This window comes from Euleptes europaea, chromosome 11 (genome assembly GCF_029931775.1).
Source record: "Euleptes europaea isolate rEulEur1 chromosome 11, rEulEur1.hap1, whole genome shotgun sequence".
Classification (NCBI taxonomy): Eukaryota; Metazoa; Chordata; class Lepidosauria; order Squamata; family Sphaerodactylidae; genus Euleptes; species Euleptes europaea.
In genome coordinates, this window is record NC_079322.1 from 6,000,089 (window position 1) to 6,019,613 (window position 19,525).

At 46.5% G+C, this 19,525-nt stretch overlaps 1 protein-coding gene across 1 annotated transcript in view; it reads right to left on the reverse strand.

The window, feature by feature from the left end:
• SH2D4A (SH2 domain containing 4A) overlaps positions 1–19,321 on the reverse strand; it is a 35,173-nt gene extending 15,852 nt beyond the window's left edge. The window contains exons 1-3 of the mRNA XM_056857851.1: positions 19,144–19,321; positions 6,301–6,460; positions 467–611 (exon numbers count right to left, since the gene is read on the reverse strand). Coding sequence (XP_056713829.1) covers positions 467–611; positions 6,301–6,460; positions 19,144–19,321 — 483 coding nt within the window. The remainder of the gene's footprint in view (positions 1–466; positions 612–6,300; positions 6,461–19,143) is intronic.
• Positions 19,322–19,525: the final 204 nt, after the last annotated feature.

Sequence of the window (19,525 nt, forward strand, 5' to 3'; positions counted from 1 at the left end):
TCAAGACCTGCGGCAGCCTGGAAGACTAACATGATGGCAAGGAACAGCTTATGCTGAACTTGTGTCTCTCTTGTTTTCAGATCTGTGGGCACCATTTGTGTTGCCAACCTGCAGGTACTAGCTGAAGATCTCCTGCTATTACAACTGATCTCCAGCTGATAGAGATCAGTTCCCCTGGAGAAAAGGGCTGCTTTGGCAATTGGACTCTATGGCATTTAAGTCCCTCCCCTCCTCAGGCTTTTCCCCAAAAACCTCCTGCCGGTGGCGAACAGGGACCTGGCAATCCTAGGCACCTTGAAGCAGCGGTGACTCCTTCACTCATATTTTCTCTCTCTCTTTCTCTCTCTCTCTCTCTCTCTCTCTCTCTCTCACACACACACACACACACAGTAGAACTTGCTCATTGGTTCCAGACATGCTTTTGTTTCAACACTGGAGAAAGGGAAACACAAAGCAGGAGTGTTACCTGGATGCTGTCTTGATTTGGGGTTTGGGTTACCCCTTGGGGCACCTCCTGTCCCATGCTGTTTTCCCTCACCCTCTCCGCTCCCAACTGGGATTTGGTGTCTGGTGCTGTCACAGAAGGCTCTGTGGAAGCTTCCCTTGGACACCTGGTGTGAACAGCAAAAGGAGGGATTGGGCACTGGTTAACCACACGCATGCACCCAGCAGTTGGAGGGCCAGATGCATTAGAGGCTTCTTCCACACAAGGTGGGAAAAGTCATCCCCCAGAGGAAGCAGAAAGGGGACACCAGAGGCTTTTTCAAGTTAACAACCAAGTAACAGAGATTTATTAAATGCTGTACAAAGGATGGACTTGGAGGGAAGATGGTAGGTAGGGAAGGCATAGAACCAGAGCTAATTTATGTTTTACTACAGCCTGATTCAGGGGGAACAGCCTGATTCAGGTCCTTTCATTCAGGGAGTTTCCCAAGGCTGTCATGGAAGATTTGGAATCTACTGCTTGGAACATGTCCTGTGGGGCGCCCCGGAGTTCCTCATTGTCACTGATACTGTTTAATATTCATGTAAGACTTAACAAATGCTGAAGCTGGAGGGTGAGAGACTCAAAACAGATAAGAGGAACTATTTCTTCACACAATGCATAGTTAAATTGTGGAACTCCCTGCCCCAGGATGTGGTGATGGCTGCAAACTTGGAAGGCTTTAAGAGGGGAGTGGACATGTTCATGGAGGAGAGGGCTATCTGTGGCTACTAGTCAAAATGGACACTAGTCATGAGGCATACCTGTTCTCTCAAAGGAGCATGCCTATTATCTTAGGTGCTGTGGAACACAGGCAGGATGGTGCTGCTGCGGTCGTCTTGTTTGTGGGCTTCCTAGAGGCCCCTGGTTGGCCACTGTGTGAACAGACTGCTGGACTTGATCAACCTTGGTCTGATCCAGCAGGGCCTTTCTGATGTTCTTATCTCTGTGCCAGCAGAAGCCTGTATCCTCTGAGCAAATGGCCAAGGGAGAACAAGCTGAAGCTGCGCACAGGTGAGATGCTGGTGAGGCTGGCGGCACAGGCTGAGGTTCTGGAGGGACTGCGCTACCTCCTTGAGGCGGATGAGTTTTAAAGAAAATCCTGGGTATGAGATTCTGAGTCTTGCTAGACCCGGCCCTCCTGCTGGAACACAAGGTGTATCCATTCTCCAGAGTTATTCATGGCTGAAATCCCACTTGATGGGTTCTAAACTAACACGATCCAGTGTTATTGGCTATATTAATGTTGAGCTTGTTATTGTGAGTTACAGTGTATTTTTTCTTTCTTTACTTTGTATTATATGTTTTTTTTTCTTTTTTTTCATGTATTCTTTGTATGTTTTCATTATAAAAATGCAATAAAAATTTATAAAAAAGAAAAAAAAGTGAGTTACAGTGAAATTTGTAAGCGTGACTGAGGCGCGGGAAGCAGGACTCATTTATTTTCTTCCTTAGGAATGTCTGGCACTCACATTGAACAGTTTCTGAGGGTTGGATGTTGCAGCAACGCCGTCGCCTCACAGCTTCTAACTTCACCACAGTTTCTAACCTCAGGCTACTTTATCCTAATATGTATTTATTTATTTTATGCCGATAAAGGTTTTGATATTGATCTTGATATTGACTTCAGGCTACTGATTCCGATTCATTATTTCTCCCTATCTCCCACCAACTTTTGAAGGGCCTATAAACTTCATTTATATGGGAAAACATATATTCTTTCACATGTATGAACACTCATAAAGTTATGAGGTGCTATGCTCAGGAATAGAGCATAGCATCAGACAAGATATATTCTGCACACACATGGAAGCTTTGGGAATGTTGGCATCCACAACTATAAGAAGCCAACAGATTACATACTTGCCTGGTACAGGCTTTCCCCAGTAGAGAAAAACAGTGTCTTACCTTCACTGTTAGGAATGTGGATCACAAGACCAAGTGCTTGCTTAGAGACAGCCTCGGGCAATATCTATAGGCTATTCTAATGAGATATTGGAGTAGACACCCAATGTGCATTGAATCTACGCAATTGTAACACCCCTGACCAGAAGTGATAAAGGTTCTCGCAATCTGGTTCTTGTAGGTTATCCGGGCTGTGTAACCGTGGTCTTGGTATTTTCTTTCCTGACGTTTTGCCAGCAGCTGTGGCCGGCATCTTCAGAGGAGTAACACTGAAGGACTGTCCTTCAGTGTTACTCCTCTGAAGTTGCCTGCCACAGCTGCTGGCGAAACGTCAGGAAAGAAAATACCAAGACCACGGTCACACAGCCCGGATAACCTACAAGAACCAATGAACTCTGACCGTGAAAGCCTTCGACAATATGTTCTCGCAATCCTTTGTTCAGGTGTGTAAATTGTCCTGCGCTCTGGGCAGTTTCCACCCGGTACGTATATTGGGCCTAATAAACACACCGCTTTAAACTTTCAACCTCCTACTGTGTTATTATGATTGACTACTAATATGATAATACAGGAGCACTTCACTTTCACTTCCGAGATAGTTTGATAATGAATGTTTATTACCTATAAAAAGGAGTCTAGATATATATTTACATATTCTACATGTAAATTTGATATTTCTAAAAAAAACTGAAACATTTTGCCTCACCAATTCACTTACTTATTTAGAACTTTATTAAGAAGTGTATTTAGAAGTTTATTAAAGTAATAAAGTAAACAAAAGAAATAAATAATACCTTATGAGCTGCCCACCACTGTCCTTATTTGCCCCCTCAACAAAAAATTCTGGCTATGGGCCTTCTTGTAAGGCGGGAGGTTAAATCCAAATTTAAGCTCCCTTCAGAGCTTAAATGTACTTCCAACCCCGGCGACAACTGCAAGGCAGCTCCAAACTTAAGGCCTGAAGCCAAATTAAGCCAAATTAAGAAGAGACAGAGTAGATGCGTAGGATTGCCAACCTCCAGGTACTAGCTGGAGATCTCCTGCTATTACAGCTGATCTCCAGCCGATAGAGATCAGTTCACCAGGAGAAAATGGCCACTTTGGCCATTGGACTCTATGGCATTGAAGTCCCTCCACTCCCCAAACCCTGCTCTCCTCAGGCTCCGCCCCAGAAACCTCCTGCCGGTGGCAAAGTGGGACCTGGCAATCCAACGGATGCGTCATACAGAAAAACCTTGGAGTTGACCCTTCATTATATTGTCGAAGGCTTTCCCGGTCAGAGTTCATTGGTTCTTGTAGGTTATCCGGGCTGTGTGACCGTGGTCTTGGAATTTTCTTTCCTGACGTTTCGCCAGCAGCTGTGGCGGGCATCTTCAGAGGAGTAACACTGAAGGACAGTGTCTCTGAGTCTCAGTGTCTCAGAGTTCAGTGTTACTCCTCTGAAGATGCCTGCCACAGCTGCTGGCGAAACGTCAGGAAAGAAAATACCAAGACCACGGTCACACAGCCCGGATAACCCACAAGAACCGATGACCTTCATTATTTGCACAATCAGTTTCCCTGGAAAAGGCAAGAAACAGGGCTATTGCTAACCAAAAACAAGAAAGGGCTTTTTAAACAGTGGATGGACCATCATGAGCTTCAAAGGCTTCTGGAAGTCCCATCAAAAAGGTAAGCATTAATAATCTTCATTAGTGGCTCCCTCACCTCCACCTGGCAAAATTTTAACAGCCAAGAAGGATAGGGAACCTTACCAATACCCAGAAACCTGTCAAAATTGCTAGGACATCAACCTGAAACTTTTGGCAAAATGATGGTGTTTTAGATACCAGCACTACTTATCTGTTGCCTAATAGGCTTTGGGTTACATCTGAGAAATGTCCTCAACAAAGAGTTGTACGGCACAGTTAAGAGCCAAAAAACTGCCAGGCTGCACTGACTGGTCAGCATGTCTACTGGTTAGCCTCTCTGCACTTGCTTTGGGCCCCACGCATGAGAGGGGGCACATAATGAATTTAGTACAAAACAAAATTGTATATGTAGTGATACCACTACTCACATTTTGAAGTTGTTAACAACCAAATTACCCTACATCAGGGGTCACCAACCTTTAACGAGAGCTACATCTGAGTGATGAACAACATCCTGTGCTACTCCCCAGCATATTGTGTGTGTGTAAAGTGCCTTCAAGTCGCAGTTCATGGCAAGAGACTAACAGAGGTGGTTTGCCAGTGCCTTCCTCGGCATCACAACCCTGGAATTCCTTGGTGGTCTCCCATCCAAATGCTAACCAGGGCTGACCCTGCTTATTCTTCTGAGATCTGATGAGATCAGGCTAGCCTGGGCCCTCCAGGTCAGGGGCCCCCAGCATATTACTCAGTTCTATTTTGTCCTAGAAACAGAAAATGGACTAGGAAGAGCTCCAGAAATGCATGTATCAGCTAAGCAACAACAGAGAAAATCCCATGAAATACTTTTTTAAAAACAGCTTCAAGCAGATCTTCCTTGGTCTTTTCCTAGAATGCATAAGCTACCCGGAAGCAACAAACCAGCTACCAGTAGCTTTCAAACTGCCGAATGGACAGCCCATTCCTCAAAGCTGCAGCTGCTCCGCTGCAGTGGCCTGGTGTCTGAGGGCCACACTGCCACCACAATCCACAGGGGACTGGCGTAAGTAGCACTACGCCGGCGTCCGTGCCAGTTTGCACAGCACAAGTGGCATGGACGCTGGTGTAGGGGTCACGCCTCCTCCTATGACCTTTGGCCCCCCCACTTCAGGAATGCACTGGGACATCCCTACCCCAGGTTATTTTACTGCATGGATTTAGCTGATGAGTAGTAGTGGAGAAATAAGCTGTCTGTTGATGGTGGGAAAAGTTAGATCTTCACCTCTGTCACCTGCCTCTCAAAGGCTTTCCAATGGCCTCCGCAGCAATTCCTATCAGATGCATGCATTCCTGAGAATTGGCGTAGGGGAACGGCGGGGAGAAAGCACAGTTGAGCCGCCTCCTAAGCAGTTCCACCTGTGTGTGTGTGTATATAAAGTGCCGTCAAGTCGCAGCCGACTTATGGCGACCCCTTTTTGGGGGGTTTTCAAGGCAAGAGATTAACAGAGGTGGTTTGCCAGTGCCTTCCTCTGCACAGCAACCCTGGTATTCCTTGGTGGTCTCCCATCCAAATATGCCGGGGGGGAAAAAGCCTTTTCGTGGGTTTTTCGTTGTTGTTGTTAAACGGGGTCTGCTAAAAAGCAACACTGTTCTCGGTGCCGGCGTAATAGGGCGAAAGGGGACAGGGAGCTGACTACTGGCGGCTCCTCCCCCTGCCCCCCCCCGGGAAAGCCCCAGGAACACCCCCCCCACGCTGGCGCTGCAAGTCTCCGCTGTGGTCTGTGCCACTGGGAGACTGCACTGGTGGAGGAGCGGCGAGCAGCTCCGCAGCGGTCAGGCGCTGACGGAACTGCCCTCACCACCAGCGTAAGTGTGTCTTGTGCCATGATTAGACGCACTTACGCTGGCAGCGAGGCCACGCCGCCTCCTAAGGGGAATCACGGTAAGTAAAAGAAAAACATTAAGAAATTGAATGGTAGAAATATAAACGTGGACATCAAAAGCAATAAGAGAATACTGTAGAGTTAAAACTATTTTTCAGTTTTTCCTATGAATATTTGCTGCTGACCAAGAGAGTTGGAGAAAAAAATGTATTCTGCCAGGGTAAGTTGAAAAACTAAGGCCTTCAAAAAGTAAAAAGTGCATTGCGGAACTGCTTAACTTGAAAAGAGAAGTTTCCACTTTACACGGTTGCATGCCTGGCACAAAGAGACTTCTCTTGGCTGGCAAGAAAAGTCAGCCTAGCAAACTGGAAGGACCAGATTTCCACCCTGCTCGTTGGCGTGTGTGAAGCGCCATACCAACCTCAGTGCTTCTGCTTCCTGCAGTGTCTGCCTCCTCTCTCTCTCAGCAATGAGCTCACCACAGAGCAGGTCATACGGCTTATCCATTGGGTGCTCCCCCATTACCCACACCCAGACGTCGCCATCTGCTCCACGTTTCCACTGCACACATTTCCCATGGGCTGCAAATACAAAAATATGGCTCAGCATGGCTCCGCAAGGTCACATGCAAATCGGACGAAGTGGTCAAGAACCTCCCCGCTGTGGACTATGGCAAGAATGCCCCGTTGGCTGGGTAAGCCGGCTGTGCCCCCTGCCCAGCAGCCTCAGAGCCCTCACAGTCCCCTAAGAGAGGGGCAACATCTGAGCGGCAGAACACATGCTGGGCATTTAGACGCTCTCAGGCTCAAGTCCAGACAGCTTCCACTGAATTTTCCCACATAACAGATCTCAGAAAAATCCCTCCTGGGGGGCAAGAGGGCAGCCACCAGAACGGGACCAGCTATACCAGTGGGCTGGACCTGTACAAGGCAGCTCCCACATATTTATTTACTTTATTTCTCGCCCACGTTTCTCACTGAGGCACAAGGTGGATTATACAGTGTAAAACAGTGCTATCCAACATTGTATTTATTTGATACAATACATCTAATAAATAGGGTTGCCAACCTCCAGGTACTAGCTGGAGAGCGCCTGCTTATTATAACTGATCTCCAGCCAATAGAGATCAGTTCACCTGGAGAAAATGGCAGCTTTGGCAATTGGACTCTATGGCATTGAAGTCCCTCACCTCCCCAAACCACGCCCTCATAGAATCAGAGAGTTGGAAGATACCACCAGGGTTATCTAGTCCAACCCCCTGCACAATGCAGGAAATTCACAACTACCTCCCTGCCCACACCCCCAGGGATCCCTACTCCATGCCCAGAAGATGGCCAAGATGCCCTCCCTCTCATGATCTGCCTAAGGTCATAGAATCAGCATCTGCTTTAAAACCTCCAGGGAAGGAGAGCCCATCACCTCCCGAGGAAGCCTGTTCCACTGAGGAAGCGCTCTAACTGTTAGAAAATTCTTCCTAATGCCCTCCTCGGGCTCCACCCCAAAAACCTCCTGCCGGTAGCAAAGAGGGACCTGGCAACCCTACTAATAAACAAAACAATGGAACCAAAATTACAAAATTAGAAACAATGCAAAAAAGGATCAAAGGAAGCATAATATGAAATTACAGAAGTGGAAAACAATGTCGTAAGAGCAGGACAGCACATACAAACAAACAAACAGATAACACATACGATAAACGGTTGTACAGACTTCAGCCCTGCTTCTCTCTATAAAGCAGTGGTTCCCAACCTTTTTTTGACCAGGGGCCACTAGGACCTTTTTTGTTCGGTGCAGGGACCCCAAGGTTCAAAATAAAAATTCAGAGAATTTGAAAATAAACTTTAACCATAACTGTTCGTTAAACATTAAACTTAGAATAATATTTGAATATATATTTTTATAATAGAGAACTTTTAATTGAAAATGTTAATTTATTATGGGTTTATAACTTTGTTTCGCGGACCTTAATTTAGTTCTCGCGGACCCCTGGGGGTCCATGGACCCCTGGTTGGGAACCAGTGCTATAAAGGCACCTCCCTGAACCCTTCCATTATACCACAGCCCTATTCCCTGTGCAAAAATGCTCTCCTGAACAGCTGTGTCTTACGTAGTTTGCAGAACGACAAGTACAGGAGCCTTCAGGACACAGCGGGGCATGGGCGCGGGCAGGGAGCGATCGGTCCCATCCACTTGCCAGCTGCCACCTTCAGAAGGCTCCAGGGTGCCCACGACACCTGGTTTCCGGTGCCCGCCAAATGCTTTTAGAAAGTGGGAGGAGCCAGGTAGAGCATTTGCCCAGTAGGCCTTCTGACTGGCTATGCAGATGGAAAGGTATCCTTTTAAACATGGCTTCTGCCTGAAATGTCAAATAGAGTTCTATGTCAAATAGAGTAAGAGTTAAGTATAACCTCACTCCCTGACATTTCATGTTCCTCCTGCAGCTGACATTTTGTGATTCTCCGCCTCCTGTCGCAGCTGTTCTGTGGCTCTGCCCACCACCCTGTGTCACGATTCTAAAGGTGCCCAAAGGCTCAAAAAGGTTGGGGACCCCTGGTGCGAATTGCCTGATGATGTGGTCGAGGTCCTGAGCCATTGCCCGACTGCTGTGGTTTAAGTGGCTAAGAGTAAGCAGGTTGACACTGAATCCTGACAAGACAGAGGTAATGCTAGTGATGCAAAGGACACCCACATTTCATAGAATCATAGAGTTGGAAGGGACCACCAGGGTAATCTAGTCCAGCTCCCTGCACAATGCAGGAAATTCACAACTACTTCCCCCACACACACACCCAGTGACCCCTACTCCATGCCCAAAAGATGGCAACAAAAAAATGCTCCAAGATCTCTGGCCTGGAGGAAAATTGCTTCCTGACCCCAAAGTGGTGATCGGTATTTCCCTAGGCATGTAAGAGAGGGCCATGAGAGCCATGAGAGCCAAACACTGAAACAACCTTTCCTGCCCTCCCTTCCATGATCTGCCTAAGTTCACAGATCAGCATTGCTGACAGATGTCCATCTAGCCACTGCTTAAAAACCTCCAAAGAAGGAGAGCCCACCACCTCCCGAGGAAGCCTGCTCCACTGAGGAACTGCTCTGTCAGGAAGTTCTTCCTAATGTTTAGCCTACGACTCTTTTTCAGCCTGTTGGTCCTGGTCCAACTTTCTGGAGCAACAGAAAACAACTCTGCACCATCCTCTATATGACAGCCCTTTATTTATTTTAATAAATTTCTACCCTGCCCTCCCCAACCTAGGCCAGGCTCAGAATGGCTACTTGAAGATGGTTATCATTTCAGTCATCTCTTCTCCAGGCTAAACATATCGAACTCCTTCAACCTTTCCTTACACAGAACTTGGTCTCCCAACCCTCACCATCTTCACTGGACACATTCCAGCTTGTCTACATCCTTCTTAAATTGTGGTGCCCAAAACGGAACACAGTATTCTAGGTGAGGTCTAGTCAGAGCAGAGTAAAATGATACCATCACTTTGCGTGATCTGGACACTACACTTCTGTTGATAAAGCCCAAACACACATTTGCCTTTTTAACTACCACGTCACATACTGACTCATGCTCAGTGTACTGTCTACCTTTTGCACATACTACTGCCAAGACAAGTCTCCCCATCCTATAATTATGCATTTGATTTTTCCTACCTAAATGCAGAACTTTAGATTTATCTCCACTGAAATTTATTTTATTAGTCTGTCATGACTTGTTCTTGAGAAACCCATGCTGGTTCTTAGTAATCACAGCCATCCTTTCTAAATGCTCAAGGACTGACTAATATTTTGTTCTAAAACATTTCCAGGTATAGACATCAAGCTGACAGGTCGGTAGTTACCCGGATTCTCATTTTCCCCCTTCTTGAAGATGGGAACAACATTTGCCCGCCTCCAATCTTCTGGCACCTCAACTGTTCTCCAAGAATTCTCAAAAATAATGCACAGGGGCTCAGAAATTATATCTGCGAGTTCTTTTTTAACCTTGGATGCAATTCATCTGGCCCTGAGAACTTAGTTTCAGTTAAAGAAACTAGGTGTTTATACACCACCCATGCTGATCCTAGGCTGCGACTCCTTTCCCTCATCATGTGTTCTGTTTATGCCATGTTGAGCACCGTTTCCCTCACAAGAGAAGACTCAGGAAAAGTAGGAATGGAGTTCTGCCCTCTCTTCATCTCCTGTTACAATTTCACTTTCCACTCCCCACAATGGGCTTATCATGTCCTTGTTCTTATTCTTACTCTGAACATAGGGAAAAAACCCTTTTTGTTGTGTTTAGCATCTCTCGCTAGCCTCTTACTGAGCTTTAGCTTTTCTAACACTCTCCCTAGAAGCACTGGCTATTTCTCTATATTCATCCTTGGTTATAAGGCCCTCCTTCCACTTCCTAAATGAGTCTTTTTTTATTTCACAAGTCTTTAGCAAGTTGTTTAAGCAGCCATCCTGGCTTTTTGAGGTCCTCCCTTTTTTCCTTCTCATAGGAATCGTTTGTGATTATGCCTTCAATATTTCACTTTTAAGAAACTCCCACCCCTCTTGAGCTCCCTTCTCCTCGAGTATTTGTGACCATGGGATTCTGCCCAGCATAACTTTAAGATTCATGTATTTCCTCACAAGTATACACATCCTTGACATATAATGCTGCTACTCCCTTATGTCTATCCCTTTTAAACAAGTTGTACCCCTCAGTCCTAATAATCCAATCGTGAGAGTCATCTCACCAAGCTTCTGTAATGTCAAAGTCCCCTTCATGTATTAGGATTTCAAGTTCCTCCTTCTTGTTTCCCAACTCTGCGCATTAGCGTAGAGACATCGGAATCCACAGTTTATGTGCCCTGAGGGTTTCATTTCTGGGCTTACCCATGAGTTAATGTTTCCTTGCATTCATGCCACTCCCCGAAAATCTTTAGTGTTCTCACTTCCAGTTATTGGCATCATACTAGGCTTTGAGTTTTTGTCTCGTTCCCCCATCAGATTTAGTTTAAAGCCCTCCTTATCCAGTTTGCAAGGCTCTCACCAAACACATTTTTCCTAGCTTTGTGAGGTACAAACCATCTCCTGATAAAATAACTGATGAGAACACAACCTGTACTCCCAGGTCCTTCTCTTTTTTAACCCAGAGCCGCATAGTCTCTTTTAATAAGTTCTGGGCTGTGCCAGGCAATATCATTTGTTCCCACATAGATTAGCAAGAAAGGATAATAATCTGCGGGCTTGATGACTCTTTCTACTAGGGTTGCCAGGTCCCCCCTCTCCTCCGGTGGGAGGTTTTTGGGGCAGAGCTGAGGCAGGGATAGCGTGCGCGTGGATACGATCGTGCCACTTCCGGTTTATACCCGGAAGTGCCGCATCTCAAGGGGCCTTTTACCACTCAAACTGGGGATTTGAGTGGTAAAAGGCCCCCTGCGTTGCGGCACTTCCGGGTGTAAACCAGAAGTGACGTGGCACAGCGTGCAGGCTTGCCCGCCAACCCTCAGATGGTCGGCGGGCAGCCAGGTGGATTGGTGGGGTTTTGCCTGCTGCCACTGGGCACTTGGCAACCCTACTTTCTACCCTTTCCGTCACATCCTGGATATGCGCACCTGGTAGACAGCATACCTCTTGAGACAACAAGCCTGGTCGGCACACTTTAGCCTCTACCCCTCTCAGTAGGGAATCCCCAATTACCAGCACACGCCTCCGTCTATTTTGGGGAGCAGAAGCTCGATTCCTCTCATCCACAGGGGCCTGAGAAATTTCCTTCAAGCTTTGGGGAGGCTAGGGGAGTAGCCCTTGTTGCAGTGGTCCAGAATCAATATCTGTGGGGAGATCCTGGAACCGACTGACATCAGCATGATGGGAAATTATGTCAGCATGTTGCCAGTGACACTGTAGCATTAGCCCAAACTCTATGGTTTACCAGAGTTTTGGCCAAATGCTAGAGCAGGGGTGGGGAACGTCAGGCCCAGGGGCCATTTAAGGCCCGCAAAATCATTTGGTCTGGCCCTTCATAGGTCCTGGCAGATCTCTAGCTCAGAAGGATCTAAGACTGGTGATCCGCCCCCTCCCGCGGACAGGAATAACCTCTATTCAAGGCTGATGTGAGTTTGGTTTGCCAAGAAAAGGAACCTTTTCCCCCCTTGCAGAAGAGTCCTCAGCTATGGAGCTGCTAGGACCGCCCAAGAAAATGTGTTAACCCTTTCCCACCCGGGCCGTGGAGAAATGTATTCCCTCTGTACTACAAGAGGGCTGGGGGTGGAAGTGGCGACAATGGAGGGGTTAAAGGAGGCAGGGCCAGAATGTGCGAGGGGGTGGGGCAAGTTCTTAGCCAGTGTGTCCTCATTTCACCCTTGCAGGCAGAGGTAGCAGGAGCCGGCTGTAGAATCCAGTCCTGACCATGCAGAGCAGGAGCAACTCTGGTGTGCGGCTAGACGGCTACACCTGGCTGGTGCAACAGACCATCCTGTGCCACCAGGTGGGCGAGCGAGCCACTGGTTGGATGCCTGCCTGCTTGCCTGCGCGCAGGGGGAGTAATCTGGGGCAGCTGCCTGCTTGGGGCTTGGTCGGCTAATTTTTAAGTTGGTAATTTTGTATGGCTCGCGAATTATGTTAGAAATATCGAAATGGCCCTTGGTGGAAAAAAGGCTCCCCACCCCTGTGCTAGAGTGTCCCTTGAAACATGCTGGCGTCGCTTCCAGTCATGCCAGAAGTGACATCAGTGTATCAGGCTGCTGGTCATTCCTCTCCCCCCCCCATTTGCCTCTCAATTTTGTCCCACCACCCAGCTGAGCGGCATGGGAAAAACCCGCTGGAAACAGTGCCACCCTCGCCACCAGCAGGACATTGGCAACTTTACTCAGAGTCCAATCTGAGTCCCACAGAGCTTTTATTGACCCCATCGTAAAAACCATGTTACTTATGTGGCTACACGTAAGTCTGCGCGCTCTAATAGACACTGTGTGCCGAGGATGCAGACCACTCCCACCACAGGTGAGATAAAAAGACATGTTGTTCCCCAGCAAACTCGAGTGTGGAGTTCACTGTCTAGCCGATCCCTATTTAAATTACCTGGACCAGTAAACCCATCATCCCTTAGAGATGAGCCGTCCAAAACTGGATGCTCTCCAGCTCAGAAATTAGGTTTAAAACTTCTCTGTGACCTTTCTGATATTAAGTGACAGCACGCTGCGAGCCCAAAGTCCCAGATTCAAAACTCACCCCAGGTATTACTTTAGACAGGCCACTATGTCTCAACACCCCCATCTGCAATGTAGGCATAACAATTTTGACTCAAACTAAGGATTGCGGGGAGGGGGAGTCGTATATATAGTGCTTAGGAAAATAATTATATAAATACTTATTGCTATTTATCTACAAACACAGAAAAGCAATTGGCAATTTAAAATCTCATCTATTTTCATACAACGTTCTCCTGCTATTGTAGAGTTAGATCTAATTTTTCATCATATTTAAAGTGCTGAACTTTATCATAGTCATATTCCTCTGCATTCTCCTCCTTAGCATCCAACATTCCACTCTCCCTCTCAGGGCCAAACTCTCTTAATGCCGTTGGCTGAATTGCTGTACTGTCAAGAGTGAGATTTGGCCAGGGCACTAACATCATCAGAGCTAACAGGTGCCTGTGATTTACATGAATCTACAATCCACACAAAAACCACAGTTAGCAAAGAGGCTCTTTGAATACTCTGTATAAAGCATTGTATTGTTACATGCTCTCCACTTGCCTAAGCAGTTAAATGGTTTGGTGGGAAGGGGCGGGGTGTCTGCAGATTTTGGTTGCAATCCTAAAAATACCTTTATGGGTGAAAGCCCCATTCAATAAAACGAGATCAACTTCTGAATAGACCTGACTAGGCTTGCTCCCTTCGTTTCCTGTAGCTGAAAAGAATCCTGGCAATTAAGATGTGTTTGTAATATTTATTTACAAAAGCCACGAGTGGAGGAAAAGAGAGTCCTCCAAGTTTACAGATCTGCTCTCCCACATCCAGCTCCCCAAAGAGAGACTTTCCACCCCGAAGGAACGTCCCTGAAACGGCCAACTGCTATTGCTGCCCTCTCTTCTGCTTGGAAAGGGGATGGACAGAACTTTAAATAATCCTGTCAGAAGACAGCAGGAGTTATTTGGATTTTGGGACCATGGGCTAGGTTTTCTGGAAGTTGGCCTACTAGCATGGAATAGACTTCACCTTCACTGGAGACATTCATCAGGAGGGCTTTAAACAGACACCACAAAGGGAAGGAGATGACCAACATGGGCTTTCAATGAAGGAGAGCAATCAGCAGAGGCCCACCTGAGGGCTGGGTCAAATGGAGCCAAAGGTGCGAGGAGGCTTCAGGTGTCTCTGTACCAATGCCCAAAGCTTGGGCAATAAGAAAGAAGAGCTTGAACCTCTAATAGTTTAGTAGGAATTACAGAGACTTAGTGGCATGGTTTCCCCTGACTGGAATGTAGTAGTGGATGGATATGAGTTATTCGAGAAAATGTGACTCGGTCGAAGAGGCGGCGGAGTGGCGCTGTATGTGAGGAGAGGATTTGCTTGTCAGGAAATACCGGAGGAGATGGGAGACAGCCCAGTGGAAAGTATCTGGGTGAGGATAAGGGAAGGAAGGGACAAATGGAGTCTGCTACTGACCGCTTGACCAGGGTGGAAAGACCTCTTGGAGGACAGGAGACGTGCCACAGGACTGAAGGAGCATGAACGTTTTCCCAATCTTCAAAAAAGGGAGGAGGGATGACCCAGGAGACTACAGGCCAGTCAGTCTGACCTCTGTCCCGGTGAAGATATTGGGGCAGATTCTAAAGGGGTCAATCTGCGAGCGTCTGAAGGACAACTTGGTGATCTGGAGAAGCCAGCACGGATTTGTCCCCAACAGGTCCTGCCAGACCAACCTCGTTTCTTTCTTTGATCAAGTGATGAGCTTACAGGATGGCACGAATGCTGTCAGTTGTTTACCTGGCTTTCATAAGGCTTTTGACAGGGTTCCCCATGATGTTCTGGAGCATTGCGGACTAGACTTGAGGGCAAGGAGCTGTGCTTGTTGGCAGAGGAAGATAGGACTCACAATAAAGGGTTTAAATTATGAGCTGAAAGGTACTGGCTGGATAGTAGGATTTTTTTTTACAGTAAGAGTTGTGCGACAGTGGAATCAGCTACCTAGGGAGGAGGTGAGCTCCCCCCTCACTGGCAGTCTTTAAGCAGAGGCTGGATAAACACTTGTCAGGGATGCTCTAGGCTGATCCTGCATTAAGCAGGGGGGTTGGACCAGATGGCCTGTGTGGCCCCTTCCAACTCGATGATAAGACAATCTCTGGACACAGACTCCCACTGATTAACTGACCATCCTGCACTATTAACCAGTAATCTGCCAGCATGGTGTAGTGGTTAAGAGCAGTGGACTCTAATCTGGAGAACCAGGTTCAATTCTCCACTCCTCCACATGAGCAGCGGACTCTAATCTGGTGAACTGGGTTGGTTTTCCACTCCTACACATGAAGCCAGCTGGTTGACCTTGGGCTAGTCACAGTTCTCTTTGAACTATCTCACAGGAGAGGCAGGGAAGGTGATTGTAAGCCGGTTTGATTCTCCTTAAAAGGTAGAGAAAATCAGCATATAAAAACCAACTCTTCTTCTTCCAACAAAAGAGTAATAAGACAAACAGTGATTATGATAAAAGTCTCATGTTTTAATGTTGTGTTATTATGTATTACTATATTTCTGCTCCAGCTCTCACTCTCTCTCTTTCCATCTGACACGGGTTTCCCACCCACCCCAGCAATTTATTTCCTCCATATATTCAGTGTGTCTTACAACAACAAAAATAAAAACCAATATAGCATGAAACTTAATCCAAAACAATAAAATAACATCATGGAATGGCACAATCCAGCGCACAGGCCAAAAACTATCCCATAAAATCAATCTGGAATAAATTCACCTTGTAAAATAAATATTCTTCACAAACCTTCCTAAAAACACCCTCAAAAACAGCCAGTATGGTATTACTTTAATGATACTGGCTGATTCGGCCCTGAACAGTGTCACACTAAGATCAAAATAAAGAGGAAAAAAAAGGGAACTATCTAAATAGCCCATAAGAAAATTAGTAATTTTTTTAATCTTGATTGACTGGGCAAGAAATTTGGCGCCTGCCAATGTAGTATTAAAATCCACCCCTGCTAAAAGAACCCTCAGGTTATCCAGTTTAGAGACAGATTCCCAGATAAAAGGTTTTATCCATGTGTCTCTAGTCTCATTGAGCAAGTCGCAGCTAATCAAGGAATGCTGAAGAGTGTCTGTTTGGCCAGAACCACACTGCCAGACTCTCTCACAGTACGGGTACCCTATTTAAATGACCTATTAACTCCCCTGATGGGATGGCATTCAGTCTAGCCAACATAGATAATTGTCTGTATCACGGGATGGTCAGAAAATCAAAATACATTGGGAGGGAAGCCAGTGTGGTATAGTAGTTAAGAGTGTCAAACTAGTACCTGGAAAACCCAGGTTCGAATCCTTACTCATGCCACGGAGGTTCATTGGGTGACCTTGGGCCCATCACACACTGTCATCTTAACCAACCTCACAGGGTTGTTGTTTGGATAAAATGAAGGAAAGGAGAATGATGTAAGCTGCTTTGGGACCCCACTGAGCAGAAAGGTGGTGTGTAAATGAATTAAATAAAAGTAAATAAGGGAGTGAGCCCTCTGCTCCTGCTCTGGGAGGCTACACTGCAGAGAAGTGGCCACTGAAGGGATGTGACTACCCAGAAGATGTCCTGCTCTACTGGAATGGGTCCCAACCAGCAGCGTCTGCTGGGCCAGCTCAGTGAGGCATGAAGAGCCAGGGAAACCCCCTCCCCATCGTCTGTGTCCCAGGCGGCACAGCAAGTCGGTGGGAGAGCAGACAACCTCTCCCTTCCCCAGGGCTGAATGGAATTGGGTCTGGAATGGTATATTTTGGTGCATGCCACATGGAGGTGTGAAAGAGTGCAGCGCAGAAAGGGAGCAAGGGGCAGGGCGACAGGGATGGTCTCAGCATGGTACCAGCCCCACATCTCTCAGCCCCACACTGCTGGTACCATCCCACAACCTCCTCTAATTTGTCACATCAGAATAGAAACACCAAGGTGACAAATCATGCAACCCCCCCTTTCCCATTTCTCTCCTGAGCTACACAGTTACAGGGACACTGTGGAATAGGGTTGCCAACTTCCCGGTCCTAGCTGGAGATCTCCTGGGATTACAAATGATCTCCAGCTGATAGAGGTCAGTTCACTGGGAGAAAAGGGCTGCTTTGGAAGGGGGGGTTCTTTTTTTTCTTTTTTTAATATATTTTTAATTATTTTTCAAAAATACAGGAAAGAAAGGGAATAATAGATAAAAGGGAAACATAGCATGATATGATAACATTTTGTGTGTACCCTGTGACCCTGTCATTAAACTCATTTTTGTAATAAAATATTTTCGTTGTCATTTATGGGTCATTATATCACTATAATTCTTCTAAATAAAAAAATTAATTTTCATCCATTTCTATATTTCTACAGTTAAATTCTACACCGTATTTCAATATATGATTCTCATATACTCAGGTCTTGTTAATTACCAGATTAAAATAAAATCACCTAAATATCAACAATCTTAACTATATTTATTATAAAAGGATTGCCATTTCAGTTGATGTTCTTCATATTGTCTTCCTTGTAATTGATCAGTGAGCTTTGCCATAGTAGCAAATTCCATCATTTTTGTAATCCATTCTGTCAAAGTGGGTATCTCTTTATTTTTCCAATGTCTTGCGTAAACAAGCCTCGCTGCAGTGGTCGCATATTGGAAAAATTCTTTTTGTATAGCTCATAACTGAGTTGGAATCATCCCCAGAAGCATAGACTTGGGATTTAAATCAAAGTTAATCTGGGGAATTGTCATAATCACATTATGTATTTGCTTCCAATATTTCTGAGCTTTTTTACAAGTCCACCATTGATGAAAAAAAGTCCCTTCTGTCTCTGAACATTTCCAACAATTCGCTTGGAAGGGGGATTCTATGGCATTACACCTTACTGAAGTCACACCCCTCCCCAAACTCCACCCTCTTCAGGCTCCAACCCCAAAATCTCCAGGTATTTCCCAACCCAGAGCCGGCAACTCTACTGTGGAATTATGCCCCAAACCGCATTCAAGACTGAAAAAAATGCCCCCATGAATTAACCCATCCAAGGGCTAAAAGGGAGGGGACAGAGTAAAGCCCCACCATTGGGAAGGTTCTGTTGAGCTCTGCCCACCCCCCTCCCCAGTAGCCGCAGGCAGAGAGAGATTTCCCAGGGAAGTTCCCCGTTAAACAGAGAAAATAAGAGTTTTTTTCTGGCTTAAAGGGGAAAGCCCCAGGAGTCCCACCAGACATGCTCAGAAAGAGCACGATGACGTGTGGAAGCTCTCCCAAAAGAAGGGGGGACCCAGCTGTCCACGCCAGTCAAAATTCCGGTGTGGAAATCATCTTTGCCGGGATCATCTACATCCGTGGTTCCCAAACTTTTCTTGCCACTGCCCCTTTGCTTCCACAAACTCAACCCCAGTGCCCCCTACCCTACCCTATAAAAAGCATTATTCAAAATAGAGGTTTGCATGACTCACTAAAGAAGATAATAATAACATTTCAAAACAGTAACAATTAATTAATTAATCTATTCAAAATCAAATCAAAACTTTTTAGTTGAAATTTATTCAACAAAACTGATGAACCTGACCCCAGTGGTCCCAGCTCTTCAACGTTTGGAAAAAAATTCTGATCATTTCCACCAAATTTGCCAGCATGGTGCCATAGCTTGATCTATTGTAAATTAGTGATCAACACAGTTGAAGGGGCCCCACCTCTAGTGCCCCCCCCCGCTGCCCTCTTGCCTCTTAGTGCCCCCCCTATGCCCCCCAGGGGGTGGTACTGCCCACTTTGGGAACCACTGATCTACATGCTCATTTGTGAAATTTCATTATGGCAGCACAGGTGATCAGGCTATGAATGAATGGAACATCCTGTATGACTGGGGGATAAGAATACTGGCTGACCTTTCAGGGCTGTTGTAAGGGTGTCTGAGATAACGCTGGCGAAGCATTCTGAATGCGACCCAAAAAACCAGATATTGTCAACACTGCAAGTTAACAGTGTAGAAAAGTACCTGTTACACCCACATACATCCCATTTCCAGACCCCCTCTTGCAGTCGGCCAGCCAGCTGGCCGTCAGTTGGATTCTGCCACTGACCTTCCCTCTCTCCCAGCTTCCTTGAAGCTTTTTCTGGTGCGGCAGCAGCTTCTCTCTCCTTCCACCTTCTGAGCTGCTCCTGCCTCATCTTGAAGAACAAGATCTGCTTCTGCTCCTCGCTGAGCTCTGCCAGGAGCTCTGGATCCACGTACATGTCCGACAGGATCTGCTTCAGCATGGCCGCAGACGGTTTCCAAGCGTGCAGGGAGACCTGTGCTGAGGCCGGAAGAGGGGCCAAGCGCTCGCCTTGCTGGGGGAGAGAGGCAACTCAGTGGCCAAAGGGGAAGCAAAGGCACTCCACACCCACGAGACACAGCAGGAATGCAGGCGCTCCACATGGCAATTACCCTCCCAAAGGCGGCACCTCTTTTCGCTCTGGCTT